The sequence below is a fragment of the Notamacropus eugenii genome, chromosome 2 (assembly GCF_028372415.1).
Source record: "Notamacropus eugenii isolate mMacEug1 chromosome 2, mMacEug1.pri_v2, whole genome shotgun sequence".
NCBI lineage: Eukaryota > Metazoa > Chordata > Mammalia > Diprotodontia > Macropodidae > Notamacropus > Notamacropus eugenii.
In genome coordinates this window covers 376,335,221-376,349,614 of record NC_092873.1, presented here as the reverse complement: position 1 = coordinate 376,349,614, position 14,394 = coordinate 376,335,221, and the positions used below count along the sequence as shown (strand labels likewise).

The window sequence follows — 14,394 nt, the reverse complement described above, 5'->3', positions numbered from 1 at the left end:
GGCTCTGGGAACAAAATAGAAAAGTAAGATGGTCCTTAATCCCAAAGAGATCAAACATTCTAATTAGGCAGATAACACATAGGAAAAGTTTTAACTGCAAGTCAAATAGAAAGGTCTTATCATGGTCCTTAGAGTGTAACAGCAAAGCAAATGTTAATACCTGTTCTTTAATGTCATTTCCATTAATAAAAACATCAGTTTCTGATGTTGAATCATTTCAGCTGTGCCAGTGGCTTTGGGCTTTTCTTTTCTGGGTCTGTAGTAGCTGTGGCTGGAGCACCTGCAGGAACAGGTATTGCCAGGCTGCACCTTCACAGGGATTGCTTCCCATGATGATAGCTGAAGACAGTGGGCTGGAAGTAATGCTTATCCCAAGGCTATTAGTTCAGGACGACTATCTCCATCAGGTCTGGGTAGAGGTAGTAGCCAAAGTGGTGGTAATGATTTGATTTGCCTGGCCCATACAAGGGTACTTTATTGCTTCAGCAAGCTAGCCTGCTCTGTGGATAGCAGTTGGTGGGATTTGTTGGTCCTTTCTCCATAGCATGCATGCATGCGCACACATGTATGCATACATACGCACATGATGACTTTAAAGATGAGATTGGAAACAGAACTACTGGCTTGGAGGAGTGCTGCCACTCCTAGGACTTTTATGTCTGTCTGCCCACCTGCCTATTGGTGGTGGTTGGTGAGCAGTTGTTGGTTGGGAAGAGGAACCTTGACCACCTTCTCCATAATGATTTCTCCCCTAGATGGTGGCTACAGGGCTTTGACTAGAAGTAGTTCTGATAGTTGGGGATGGGGTAGGGAGGCACTGCAATTCTCAAGTGGGTTGGGGTTTGTGTCCTAGACTGTGTCCATTAGGATGTGAGTGAAGATGGCAGCCAAGGTGGTGGCAGCAATTTGACTTGTAAGACTTGCTTCCATGGGTAATGGCTGAGGGTTTTAGGCTGGAAGTAGTACCATGTGGCCATTCATTGTGTACGTTAATTTTAATATTTCTTGACTTGTAATTTTTTCAGTACTTTCTTTGACAACTAAGATTGTAATTGTTCTTAAGTAGATATTTCATGAATTCCTGTCACCAAAAAATTAATCACCCTGAAGCTAACCATGTGATGAGCTTCTCCAAACTTAACTATATTAATCAGGTTCATATTTGAAGCACTTCCATCTGCATGTTAGATCTGCCAGGGCTTAAAATCCCTGGCAAAACCTTTGAGAAGCAAGGGCCACCTCTGCCCCACAATGAGATAGCAAAGTAGTTCATAGACTCCTAGCATGTTAGAACTTGGAGGAATTAAGATTATTGATTAATTTACTGATAATAACCTAGTCTAGCTTATTTTACAGAGAGGGACACTAAAGCTCATTGAGGTGACATGACACATAGTTGTTGACAGAGTTGGGGCTGTTATTAGGTCTCTTGTATGTAAAGAATATATGTATCACGCAGACACAGGGACTGTCCTATATGCTCTGCTTCAGAGAACACATTCATTTTCATGATTTTACTATAGACAGTAAGTGTTCTAGAACTTTAGAGGAGTTAAAAAATCAGTTTGGGCCAAAGTAGTCAGGGAATGCTTTATGAATAAGGTAAAGACTTTTGAAGTAATCCTTAAATGATAAAATTTAGATAGGGGATAAGGATGGACCTCTGCAATCATTGGTATAGGGAGCTTTTAGGGTGAGAAACCTGACTTTCTCAGTGCAGGTCAACACCTTCTCTACAACTTAGTCTTTTTTTTTTATTTGTTTTATTTTATTCTAAACTTAAGAAATAAACATTTTCCTAACATGGTAGAATAAAAAAAGATGATTCTACAACTTAGTCTTAAGAAGTTGTCCAGAGCACTAACATGACTTGCTAAACAAGTATGTGTTAGAGCTAGTATGACAATTTGTGTCAGAGGTTGTACAAGAATTCAGACCTTCCTGGTTCCTGAGACCACCTGAAACAGGTGTAAAAAAAGGTGGGGAGGACCTTTTAGGAAAAGGCTAGGGGGAGAACAGCAGAAGAGAAGGTGCAGATAATCCTAGAATAGGTAGGGGACATTGAAGATGACAAAAATTTAGAGTTGAAAGAGTCTTCAGTTGCCATCTAGTCCAGTCTATATCAGAAAAGAATCTCTACTATGATATACCTGACAAGTGGGCATCCTGCCTCTTCTTGAACACCTCCAGTGAGAGGAAGCCTACTACTTCCCTAAACGGTGCACCCCACAGTTCTGATTGTTAGGAAATTTGTTTAAATTTGCTTCTTTACAACTTTTACTCCTTGCTCTTGGTGTAGGTAGAACAAATCCAATCTCTCTTCTATGTGCTAGCCCTCCAGATACTTGAACACAACTATCCTGTTTCCCCTGAATGTACTTTCAAGTCCAAATAAAATAAACTTGAGATCCTTTACCATCCTGCTTGCCCTACTCTGTATACTAGTCAGTTTATCAGTATTCTTCCTAAACTGTTATGTACAGATGTGAACACAATTAGCTTACAGTTCACCATGACCCCACAATTTTTTTTATACTACCTGGTTTTGGGTTTTTTGTTGTGGTTGTTTTTGTATTTACCATACCTTCCACCTTCTTATGCATGTGAAGTTAATTTTTTTTTTTTTATGTAAGTGTTAGACGTGGTATTTATCCCCACTGAATTTCATCCTAAGTGATTCCACCCAATGCTCCAGCCTTTCAAGATTTTTTTGTATTCTGACTTTCCTCCATGATAGTAACTATGCCTCCAGTTTTGGGGTCATCTGCAAGTTCCATAAGCATATCCTCTTTCCCTTTATCCAAGTCATTAACAGAACTGTTAAGACAGCGGGAGATCAAGCACAGATCCCTCCAGCACCCTACTGGCAACCTCCTACCAGGCTGATGTTGAACCATTAATGACTGTTCTCCAGGTTTGCATTTCTGCTACTTCTGAATCCATCTAATTATAGTATCGTCTTGCTCAGAGAAGTCAAACACAGCAGCAGCACTCCCTACTGAAGCTGAAACCAGACAAAAATGTACTGTAATTGAAAAACATTTAACAAAATAAATAAAAACACAATAGAACATAGGTAATTATGGGGGGGGGGGGTGGTAAGTCAGTATACAGCCCACAGACCTCCTTAATGTATGGCCTTTGTTTCTATTTGAGTTGTGACACCACTGATCTAACTCACTTATCTCCGTATTTTCTGCTAGAAATGTTTGTTGTTGTTCAGTTGTTTCAGTCATGTCTGTGACCACATTTGGGGTTTTCTTGGCAAAGATAGTGGAGCACTTTGCCATTTCCTTCTCCAGCTCATTCTACAGATGAGAAAACGGAGGCAAACAGGATTCAATGACTTGCCCAGAGTATAGCTAATAAGTATCTGAAGTCAGATTTGAAGTCGTCTTCCTGACTCCTGGACTGGCACTCTATCCACTGTGCCACCTCCTAGTTATCCTCAAGAATTGTATGAGAATATTTTATTGATCAAATGCTTTGCTAAAATCTATATGTAATCTACATACCAGTCAATAAGTTATGTTAAATCCCTATTATGTACCAGGTAGTGCACTAGGTCTTGGGGGTATAGATACAAAAGATAGTCTCTGCCCTTACAGAGCTTATATTCTTCTGGGGTGATAAAATATGATCATAGATAAATAATAAGATGCATACACATAAAATACAGAATGATGGCAGCAAGGGGGTAGAGAAGAAGCACTAACAAGTAGGAGAATCAGTAATGGTCTCTTAAAGGTAGTGGCATTTGAGCTGAACATTAAAGAAAGAGTGGGTTTCTAAGAGGGCAAGAGGTGAGGAAGGAGAATATAATAGGCACTGCATGTTATATTTCATGTTTAAAGGCATGGAAACAGGAGGTGGAATGTGGTTTTCTGGGAATAGTTAATCTCAGTTTGACTGGAGCATAAAATCTTTTGGGGGTTGATGGGTGATTAGCCTGGAAATATGGACTGGAGCCAGATTTTGAAGGGCGTAAATGCCAAACAAAAGTTTGTATTTTGTCCTAAAATCAATGAATCTTTTTGAACAGGAATATCATGGCTAGAATTCTTGCTTCAGGAATATTAGTTTGAAAGCTGCCTGGAGGATGTACTAGAGAGGGGAGAGGCTGTTACAGAGAGCACTTACAGAGCTATCACAGTCATCTAAGACCATGGTCCTCATACTTTTTTGATCATTAAAAAAATTTGTAACATGGACTCTAATATGTATTTCTTTCTTAATGCAGATTCTTTTTCTTCTAGGGAGGGATAACAATGGGCCCAATGACAGCAGCAGGAATGCCTTACATGGGACAAGCTCCTTTTTTAGGGATGCGTCCTGCAGGTCCACAGTTTAACCCTGACATGCAAAAGCAATTTGCAGAAGAACAACAGTAAGTGACCTTTATCAGTCATAAACAAAAAGAAATACACAACAGAAACTAGTGCCTCAAATGTATTACAGAATCATAAGATTTGACTCAGAAGCAACTGCAATACCTAATACAAGCCATGCCCAAAAGAAATCAAAGAATCTCGTGTGTTTTTCTTTGTTTTGTTACCGGGTGGTGGGAAGAACAGAGACTGGAGGGAGGAAGGTAGAGTCTTATTAACTGAAAAAAATAAATTAAAGAATTTTAAGAGAACAAAAAGACTTTAACAGGTGGTCATCCAGCCTCTGCTTGAAGATATCCAGAGAAGGGGAAATCACCACCTCCCAAGAAGGTCCATCCCACTTTGGGACAACTTGTGTGGAAGTTTAAATTTGCCCCTTTTTAAAACTCCCACCTAATATAAAATATTTTCTAGAGATGTCTTTAATTCTAATCAGTAAATTTTTTTAAATCAGGTTCCTTCAAAATTCTTATTAGAATCACAGACTTTTAAAAAGCTAGGTAGAAATTTATTTGTCTAACTCTTATTTTAATAGTGAAGAAAGAGCCAAAAGTAGTTAAATGAATTTGTCAAAGTTTAGACAGTTTGTTATTTGACAGTCTGAACTAGAACCCCAGATTGGTTGATTCCTAGGTCTATGCTCTTCTACAGTATCCAACAATAGTTTCATTCTGGTCAAAGCCAATACTAATTTCTTATACGTTTACTTTTAGTGGGCAAAAGAGGACATATGTTCTTCTTTAACTTTTCCTTTCCAACCTTTACCAGCAAATCAATAAAGAAATGAAGCCAAAGCAAGAAAAAGACATTGATAGGATAAACATAGGTAAAAAAAAAAAGAAACAAAAGTATTGCTATTTTAAGATGGCATGAGGATATACTTAGAGAGCCATCTAAAAAATTAATAAAAACAATTTCAGTGAAGTTGCAAGATATAAAATAAATCCATACAAGTCATCAGCATTTCTCTTTATTACAAATAAAAGCCATCAGGAAGAGGGAGAAAAAAGAAATCCCATTTTAAAACACTACAGAGTGTATAGGATATTTGAGAGTCTACCTACCAAGTTACACACAGGAATATATAAATACAATTCCAAAACATGGTTTGAAGAAATAAAGACAAACCTAAATAATTGGAGAAATATTAATTTCTTCTGGGTAGGCCAAGACATTGTAATAAAAATTATAATACTACCTAAATTAATTTACTTACCTGTAATTTACTTACAAACCTGAAGAGGTTTGCTTTTTATAGTACTAAAAAAAATGATATTCATCTTGTGGAACAAAAGATCAAGAATCTCAAGGGAAATAATGGAAAAAAGAAAGAGAGCTGACAGTACCAGATCCCAAATCTACTCCAGAAGCAGTGATCATTAGAACAATGTAGTACTTCTTCAAAAAAAAAAATAGAATGGGTGATCAACAGAACAGATTGGATCATAACATAACATAAAACGTAAAATACTCATGCATACAAACCTGACAATCTCATGTTTAATAAACCTAAAGACCTCAGCTACTGGGGTCAGAACTCACTGATTTGACAAAAATTGCTTCTTTAGACTGTATACCAAGATAAACTGCAAATGAATATTTGACCTATTTTTTTTTAAAGTCAAATAACAAATTAGAAGAACAAGAAATACATTACCTTTCAGATCAGTGGATGGGGAAAAGCTCATGACCAAACGAGAGAGAGAGAGAGAGAGAGGATTACAGAAGATAAAACTGGATAATTTTGACTACATAAAATTTAAAAGTTTTTGCTTCAGTAAATCCAATGCAGTTAAGAGAAACAACCAGGGAAAAATTATTTGCAGTTAGATTCTCTGATACAGATCTCATTTCCAAAATATATAAGGAATTGATACAAATTTATAAAAATAAGAGACATTTCCCAATTGCTAAATGGTTAGAGGATGGCCAGTTCTCAAGGAAAGTGATGTAAGCCATCTATAGCCATATGAAAAAATGTTCCAATTCACTGATAATTTTAAAAATGCAAAATAAAAGACCTCTGAGATTCCACTTCACACTCATCATATTGTAAAAGTTAGTAAAAAAGGGAAAATGGCAAATGTTGAAGAAATGGGGTGCAGGGGTAAACAGGCAAATCAGTGCACTCTTTGTGGTGCTATGGATTAGTCTAGCCGTTGTATGAACTGTCCCAAAAAAGTTATTAAACTATACATGCCCTTTGACCTAGCAATAACACTACTAGACTTATATTACAAGGAGATCAAATAAATAGAAAAATGATTAATAATGTACAAGAATATATATATATAGCAGCTCTTTTTGTGGTAGTTAAGAATTGGAAACTAAGCATATGCCTGTCAGATGGAGAATGGCTGAACAAATTATGATATACGAGTGTAATGAAGTATGCTACCTACCTTGTGACAAGGAGGTAATGGGCTAATATGGGAATTAGATTAGATGTGTTTGTTATATGAAGGTTTTGTTTTTCCTTTTTCAGAAGAGAGAGGAAAAGATGGGAGGGAGAAAAGTAGTTTGAAGAAAGTTTTAAAAGTTTTTATGTAAAAAAGGAAGGGAGATGGAAATGTCATGTGGGTAAAATTAGACATTTTAGAGTTAAAACTGTGTTACCACACAAGGTGGTAATAGAATTGCATTACTTAGTTTCTTAGTAAGTAATCTTATCAGTTCATGTATATGGCATAGTTGATATGGTTGTTTGTTAATATGATATTTCCTTTAGAAAACGATTTGAACAGCAGCAAAAACTCTTAGAAGAAGAAAGAAAACGACGCCAGTTTGAAGAACAGAAACAAAAGCTTAGACTTCTAAGCAGCGTGAAACCCAAGGTATATCAGACTTGGAATCTTTTCCATCCAGCCCTCCTCATTCAGTGTGCCACGAACCTGAGAGATGACTAATACCCTAAAGTAGGAATTCTTAATCTGGAGTCAGTGAACTTGATTTTGTTTTTTAGAAAATATTTTGATAACTGTACTTTAATTATGGAATTAGTTTCCTTTGTAATTTTATGTATTTTAGTTTATGCATTTAAAAACATTCTGGGTGGCAGCTAGGTGGCACAGTGAATAGAGCCCTGGAGTCAGGAGGACCTGAGTTCACAGCCTCAGGCACTTGACACTTACTATGTGACCTTGGGCAAGTCACTTAACCCCAATTGCCTTGCCTTTCCCCCTCCAAAAAAAAAAAAAAACATTCTGAGAAAGGGGCCCATAAACTTCATGACTTTAATGCCAAAGGGATCCATCATACAAAAATGGTCAAGAACCCCTGCCCTCAAGCTTGAATTATCTGATACCTGGATTTATTCATTTTGCTTGCCCACTAACATCTCTTGTGAGGTTTTTCCTGTTTCCTTCCAAAAATCCATACATTCTCTGATAGTAGAGCTTGTGGTTACTTGTAAAATACTCAGTAGCAGGGAAAAGATTAGTGTAAGTTGTTCTCTTTGCCTTAATACTTACTGCTTTTCTCTTGGCTCAGTTTTCTACAGTAACTGTTAATTTGCTTTTATTCTTAGAAAATATTCTAAACCCTTTTTTCTGAGATTAAATTTATTGTCCTTGTTCAGTATACTAACATCTAACAAGACATTTCTAAAATAAGTATATAACTATATATAAAATAGCAATATGACTATAACCATTTATGTCATTTTGTTTAGAGTATGGGAGTAGAAGGTAGGATTGTTTGGATTCTTTTCTTAGTTTTTGCTGACTAGTTTTGTGCCATATTTCCTCATTGCCTTTGTTTTCTACATCCATCAGTGTCTGTCTTCCTTTGAGAACATCACCTAAGAAATGTATAATCAAAAGGAGGGAGAGCAATCAAAGACAAATGAAGGGGAGGGAATACTGAGAGGGTAGGACTAAGAGGTGAAGAACACAAACAGTTGTGTGGTGGGAGGACCTTTATGTATTTGTCATCTCTTAGACAGGAGAGAAGAGCAGAGACGATGCTTTGGAAGCCATAAAAGGGAACTTAGATGGATTTTCCAGAGATGCTAAGATGCACCCCACTCCAGTATCACACCCCAAGAAACCAGGTAGCTTTATTTTTAAAAAGCACAGAAATGAAAACACTGCTGAATTTTGCAGTTTTCTTATAAGGCAATTTGTAGTTCTTATGTCAGTTAATTGACCATTAAGTGTGATAGGATTCAGGCCTGAGCTCTTTCTTCAAGCTAAATGCAGAATTAAATGCATTGAAATTTACATTAGGTAAAAACTCTGGTCTGGCACACTATTTGGAGGAAGGTTTTTAATCTTCTGCTTAAATGCCAGTATGACAACTTTAATTTTAAATCTTTGGTATGTAAATGAGTGTGTTAACTCAACTATTATAGTAGATCATTAACTTATCTGAATGAAATGAAGGAGTTTGTCATTTCATTTTCATTGTTTTGTGAAATTATTATACAGTGAGATTTTTTTTATGAGCTACCTCAGAGTTCATTATCTGAATGTGATTGGACTTGTTCTTAAGATGCTCTGAAATAAGAATTGTAGCGTTAATAAAATTCCTTAAAGGAACGGAAATTTTATGAATAGATGTTTCTTTGTAGTCCTTATTCAAATGGTCAAAAGAAAACACCAAACACCCCACCTGTATAGGCAGAATATTCTCTTTGTCATTTGGGAATAAAAATAATTCTCATCTTTGGATAACAATCAGCCTATAATTTTAATTCCTTGATATTTTGACATTTGATTTGGCTCTCTCAAGAATAGTATGTTGTGATAAGATAAAATATCTTTTGTCATTTAATCTTACAGCTGTGTGTCCTCTTAATGATAACTGAAGAGTTAAGAAGTTCAATCTTTATATGTGGAAAATGAACAAAGTATGATGGACCTAAAGATAAAGATATCAGGCCTCGGATAAGATGTATTGGGGTGAAAAAATCTTTCACTGATTAAGGAATGGTTTTATTATTTGAGGAAGAGGATAAATGTTCAACATCTTTTAGCTGGCAAACCCAAAGTGGACAGCAGAATTCTAAACATTAAAAATCACATAAAGATCAAAAAGAAAATATTGTTTTTGAATGAAATCATATACCAGTAATACAGGAAGTAAGTAGGAATTGAAAGAAATTTGCTGTATCCCAGCAGGATTTTGCTACCTAGCAAAAGGAGAAATAGATAATGATGGTCAGTGTCAGTCTTGGGACAATGTATAGATTTATATCAGCTATGGTTCTTGATGATTTCAAACAGTGTTTTCTTCCTGATCGTCACCTGATTTCTAATGTTCAGAATAATGCTTTCTGCTTTGGGTCTGGCAGCTAAAAAGTGTTTTAGAACCCTGAATTCTCTTCCTCAAGCAATAATACAATTCTTTAATCAGTGAAAGATACTCACCTCCCATTGTAAATAAATTGGCATTCAAAGTTTCTTGTAAATTTATACAGCTTTGATCAAATAGTTGTGACTTATTTAGCTCTTAATAGGATGATAAATTTAAGCCTTTGTAGTATTTGTGAAGTTCCCTGTAAGAGTTGAACTATGTATATTCCCATAAAACCTACTACCAGAGTACCTCCTTTTATATTATAAGCTTTAGTAACCAGCAAAATAACAGAGGGAGAAAGAAATCCCTTTCCTAAACTAGAGGCCACTCTGGGTCTGAACATGAAAAACAAGACAAAGAGGTAAGCCAAACATCTCTTTCTAAATTTCTTTTTATGTATTGCCTCAATACATAAACTAATATTGATCAAGTGAGAAGATATTTGTAAAGAGTACCTTAGCACGGTACCTGGGATACAGTAATTGCTGTAGAAGTACTTATTTTCTTCCCATCTGGCCAGTCAGTCAACAAGCATTTATTAAGCATGCCAGGCACTGTGCTAATACAAGAACAAGGACATGGGATTTGTCCTCAACGAATGTTCCACTCCAGTTCTTAAACAGCTTTGTACTGGAAACAGTCTGGTAATTGTTGGCCATGTAGTTTTCTGAAGGAGACTGAAGTTTTTAGGCCTTGTTAAGTTTGGGGTTTAAAAGTAGAGGTTAGAATAGTAAGTTCTCCCTGTTGAGAGAGTAGAAGGAAGTACAATGTGATACTATCTTTTTTATTGAAAATAGAACATTTATTCAGTAATCGTACCTTTTTTCCATACATATCTAATGCTTAACAGCAGTTATCTCTTTAATGGTAAAGGAGAACGAAAAAAGCTGTTTTCAGAAGCAGAAACTTTTAACAGAATGTGATTATTATGTGTCCAGAGGCATCAGATATTGAACCACTTTAAAAAAAAAATTTTTAATTCTCCTCTGTCTTTGGAACTCACATAATTCAAAGTGTAGTTAAAATGTTTTTTTTTTAATAACTTAACATTTTTAATGATATTGATTCAAATGTAGTCCCTATCAAATGGGTTTACAATTTAAATTAACCTCACATTTAAATAGTATAAAATCCATAATGTGTTTATGAGCCGGTTTGCAGTCCCTGTCCCTTGCAGCTTCTAAGTCTCTCTCCTAAGTTTGGTGCTTCATCTTCACTCTGCTGAATTTGTTGTTGAAAAATTTGTTTTAGAAGCTATCTGCTCTCTTGGATTTTGAGGTTCTTTATTTTATCAAAAGCAAGCAACATTTTGTAATGGTTGTGACACCTTCAAAGGCAATGTGATATATAGTTAGTTCATAAGAGGATCAGTCTTGAGGTGAAGAAGACATAGGCTCAAATCTTGGCTCTGACACATTGTAGCTGGAATACCATGAGTAAATCATTCTGTCTCTCAATACCCCCAAGCAACCCTCAGTGACCATAAGTTGAAGACCTAGTTAGTAGGGGGACTTTCCTTTGGAAATTCCTCACATTGAAATCACAGGTCTTACCCAAAAGGAGGTGGTTAGGAGGAATCTAGGCATGACTGACCAAATATTACATGTTTGTAAGTTCATGTTGATTTTGTATTCCTAAGTATCCTGACAAAATTGAATCATCAGAGGACAGTGTACTAAATGTACTTAGATTGTAGTCTCTGATTTGCACTGTAACTACAAGAATAATGAGCAGGTAAGTAGATATTTTGATTTCATCCAGAAATATTGCTTCTCCTTCTTGTCTCAAGTGCTACTGACTAGGATGACTTGACTTCATTCAGAAAAACATACACTTCACTAGATTTTTATGAAAAGGAGAGACATTTTGAATTTTACATTTGTGTTTCCTTTGACACAGATGCAAAATAGCATTGTCCCTTTGCATTAAAAAAAAAAAACTGACACAATTAAATTGTACAATTACACCTTTTGAATATTTTTTACGGATTCGTGATTTCATTTGACTATTGTTACCTGGATTATTTCTTTCTCCATTCCCACTATTCATGTTTCAGTATTTCTCTTTTAGAACTATATGCCCCATCCTTATTTCTTTTTCTCCATTGATTTTCATTTCTGTATGTTTCATTGCCATTTTCCATTTTACAGATTGTCCCACACCATCCCATTCTACTGTAACTGTCTCCCAATCCTCTGCCTTTCTTGATGAAGAAGAATTCAGTGACTTTATGCAAGGGCCTGTTGAAATTCCCATATTTGGCTCTTCATCCTCTTCCCAGCCTTTTCAGTCTTTCCATTCCACCACCCCAGTTGGCCAGTTACTTTCAGAGAAGGCTATGACCCAGCCTCTCCCTCCAGCACAGATTCCAGTGTCTTCTGCCTTACATGGTGCCCCTGGGCAGGTTCCTTATTTTGCTACTGCTTCAACCTCACACAGTACACAGAAAACAGGTAATTCATAGATAGCATTATCAACGATACCTTTGTTATGTAGATGATATAAAAGTTAATTTATGTTTAAAGAGGATAATACAGTAATGTAGGCAAATCAGTGTACACTTGGTTTGTAGATAAATATTAAAGAAATTCTGCCATCTATCAAAATAAATATCCAACTTAGTGGCCCAGGATACTAGGAAAATTGTGATTTAAAGGACCTTTATAGTGTTGGTTTCTGATTTCAGGGGCTATTTTCACATCATTGATCTTTTATGAAAATATTGCTTATCTTTTATTTGATAAAACCGAAGCAGCCTTTCCCTGTATCCTTCCCATCCCCTGTTTCCCCCCACCCCACCCCCGTCATGGGCAGTGGGAAGCTATTACAGGAAAACCATCAGAGATCTAGTGACCTGGTTATGCTGTGGGTGTTTTAACATTTTTAAAATAAAAGAAATTATTTTTTAAAGAATTGTGGGGATGGAAATGGGTTTGAAAAAAAAAAGCTACAAATATGAATAATACTTCATGCTGTTTGTTTAGGCCCTTCCCTGGAGGAGAAGTTCCTAAAATCTTGTGATTTAAGTACGTCTGGGCAGGTGCAAATTAAATTAAATACTTCTGAAGCTGGGCACAAAACCTCAGGCTCAGCTGCCAATAAGGAGGGTGCTGTAGGTGGACGTGTAAGTGGTGCTGCCATCGTTGCAGAGGCAGAAAAGACTTCAGACCAAAACCTGTCAGTTGAGGAGAGTGGTGAGCTCATGAAGCATTGACCAAAAAAATGAGTGCATTTTAACCAAATGTTGCTTGGAAGCTAACACCTTAAGCATTAATCCTGAAGTGAATGCTGCTTAATTTTGCTTGTTAAATCTTGCTTAAAATATACATAATATTTTATCCCTTTTTCTAATCAGCAGTTTTAAGATTTTGCTCTGAATTCTTTCAACATTCTCTTCTACTTTAAAAAAAAATCAATAACCAATTTCCATAATCAAATTCATTCCTATTTTAAAATACTTTTCTCTGGTTTTACAAAAGCCATATCCTGTTTGTTTTTTTTCTTGACAATCTTATTCCTCTGGGGATGATGGGAGATTAAAAATATAAAGCCTATAAAAGTCACCAGTGAGAATTTTGTGTTTTTCTATTCACAAAATACATTTTGAGTATTTCTAAATAGAAAATTCAGATTTTATAAACTCGGCTTGCACAGATAAATTTCAGAAACATAACATGAATAGCTCATGAAGTAGTCCTTTGAAGGATGTTTTGCAGGATTCCTAGATTTAAAGTACACATCAAAGTCATACTGTTGGTAGAAGTGATTTGTTTGAACTGAAAACGTAATTTTGTAGCAGTGGCAAATTCAAGGTTAAAAAATCATTTTGTAGCATTAGGAATTGCTGCAAGCAAAACTGTATGCCATTGATTTTACATATGTAATTTAAAAGTATCATTCCTGGCTAGTTTTCTTTTCAGGTTTATAATACATGAAGGATGATGCAAGCCTTATATAATTAAAAGTATTAATCTATTACATTTTAGACTTTCTTTTTAGTTATATTTCTCAAGACATATTTTAAGTTGCTTGGAAAATTCTCTGGGTTATATTCTTGGTGTGTTGGTGACTTTTTTTAAGTATCTATTTCCATTGTGGTATATTTTTAATCTGAGAGGAATTTCTCTCCTCCCTCTTTTATTTTAATTATTCTGTTTTAGATAATATTTCTATATCTCCTAGGTGTGGGTGTATTCCCTTCACAAGATCCAATCCAGCCTATGATACCTTCTTGGATTTACAATGAGAGCTTAGTCCCAGGTAAAAAATAGTCCCAGGTAAAAAAAAAAAAAAGTCCAAAGTCCCTTTTATAAAGTACTTTCAAAATATTTTTTTTCCCAGCACCTATTAAAATTGCATGCAGCCTAAATATAGTATGGTTTTATTTAACATCTTAAGAGCATATAAATTGCATTTTTCCTTTTGACAGTATAAATTATAAAATAGCAGGAACATTCAAATAATCAATCTCATTTATCTAGTTTTTGCTCATTTGAATATGTTTTCTGTGTAGTTTTTCTTCATCAAAGCAGCACTCTTGGGTCTATCTTTCCTACAAGAGAATTTTATATGTAAATTTTGTATAGCATGTAACCCTATTTGAGCTGCCAGATAAATTTCACTAACAATGTAATTAACAGTACAGTTAAATTAACAAAGTCTTTTTCTTCTCATTCTGACTTCCAAAACTGAACTTTAGCGAAGTCTC

At 35.6% G+C, this 14,394-nt stretch overlaps 1 protein-coding gene across 6 annotated transcripts in view; it reads left to right on the top strand.

Annotated features, from left to right (window-relative positions):
* Positions 1-14,394, top strand: part of SYNRG (synergin gamma) — an 88,659-nt gene that overhangs the window by 23,987 nt on the left and 50,278 nt on the right. For 2 of the 6 annotated variants that reach the window (XM_072646964.1, XM_072646963.1), the window contains exons 4-9: positions 4,257-4,387; positions 7,117-7,222; positions 8,328-8,439; positions 11,837-12,139; positions 12,671-12,880; positions 13,869-13,946. In XM_072646964.1, the coding sequence (XP_072503065.1) occupies positions 4,257-4,387; positions 7,117-7,222; positions 8,328-8,439; positions 11,837-12,139; positions 12,671-12,880; positions 13,869-13,946 (940 nt within the window). Of the gene's footprint in view, positions 1-4,240; positions 4,388-7,116; positions 7,223-8,327; positions 8,440-11,836; positions 12,140-12,670; positions 12,881-13,868; positions 13,947-14,394 lie in introns of all 6 variants that reach the window. The other 4 variants (XM_072646968.1, XM_072646967.1, XM_072646966.1 and 1 more) reach the window with 3 other exon arrangements.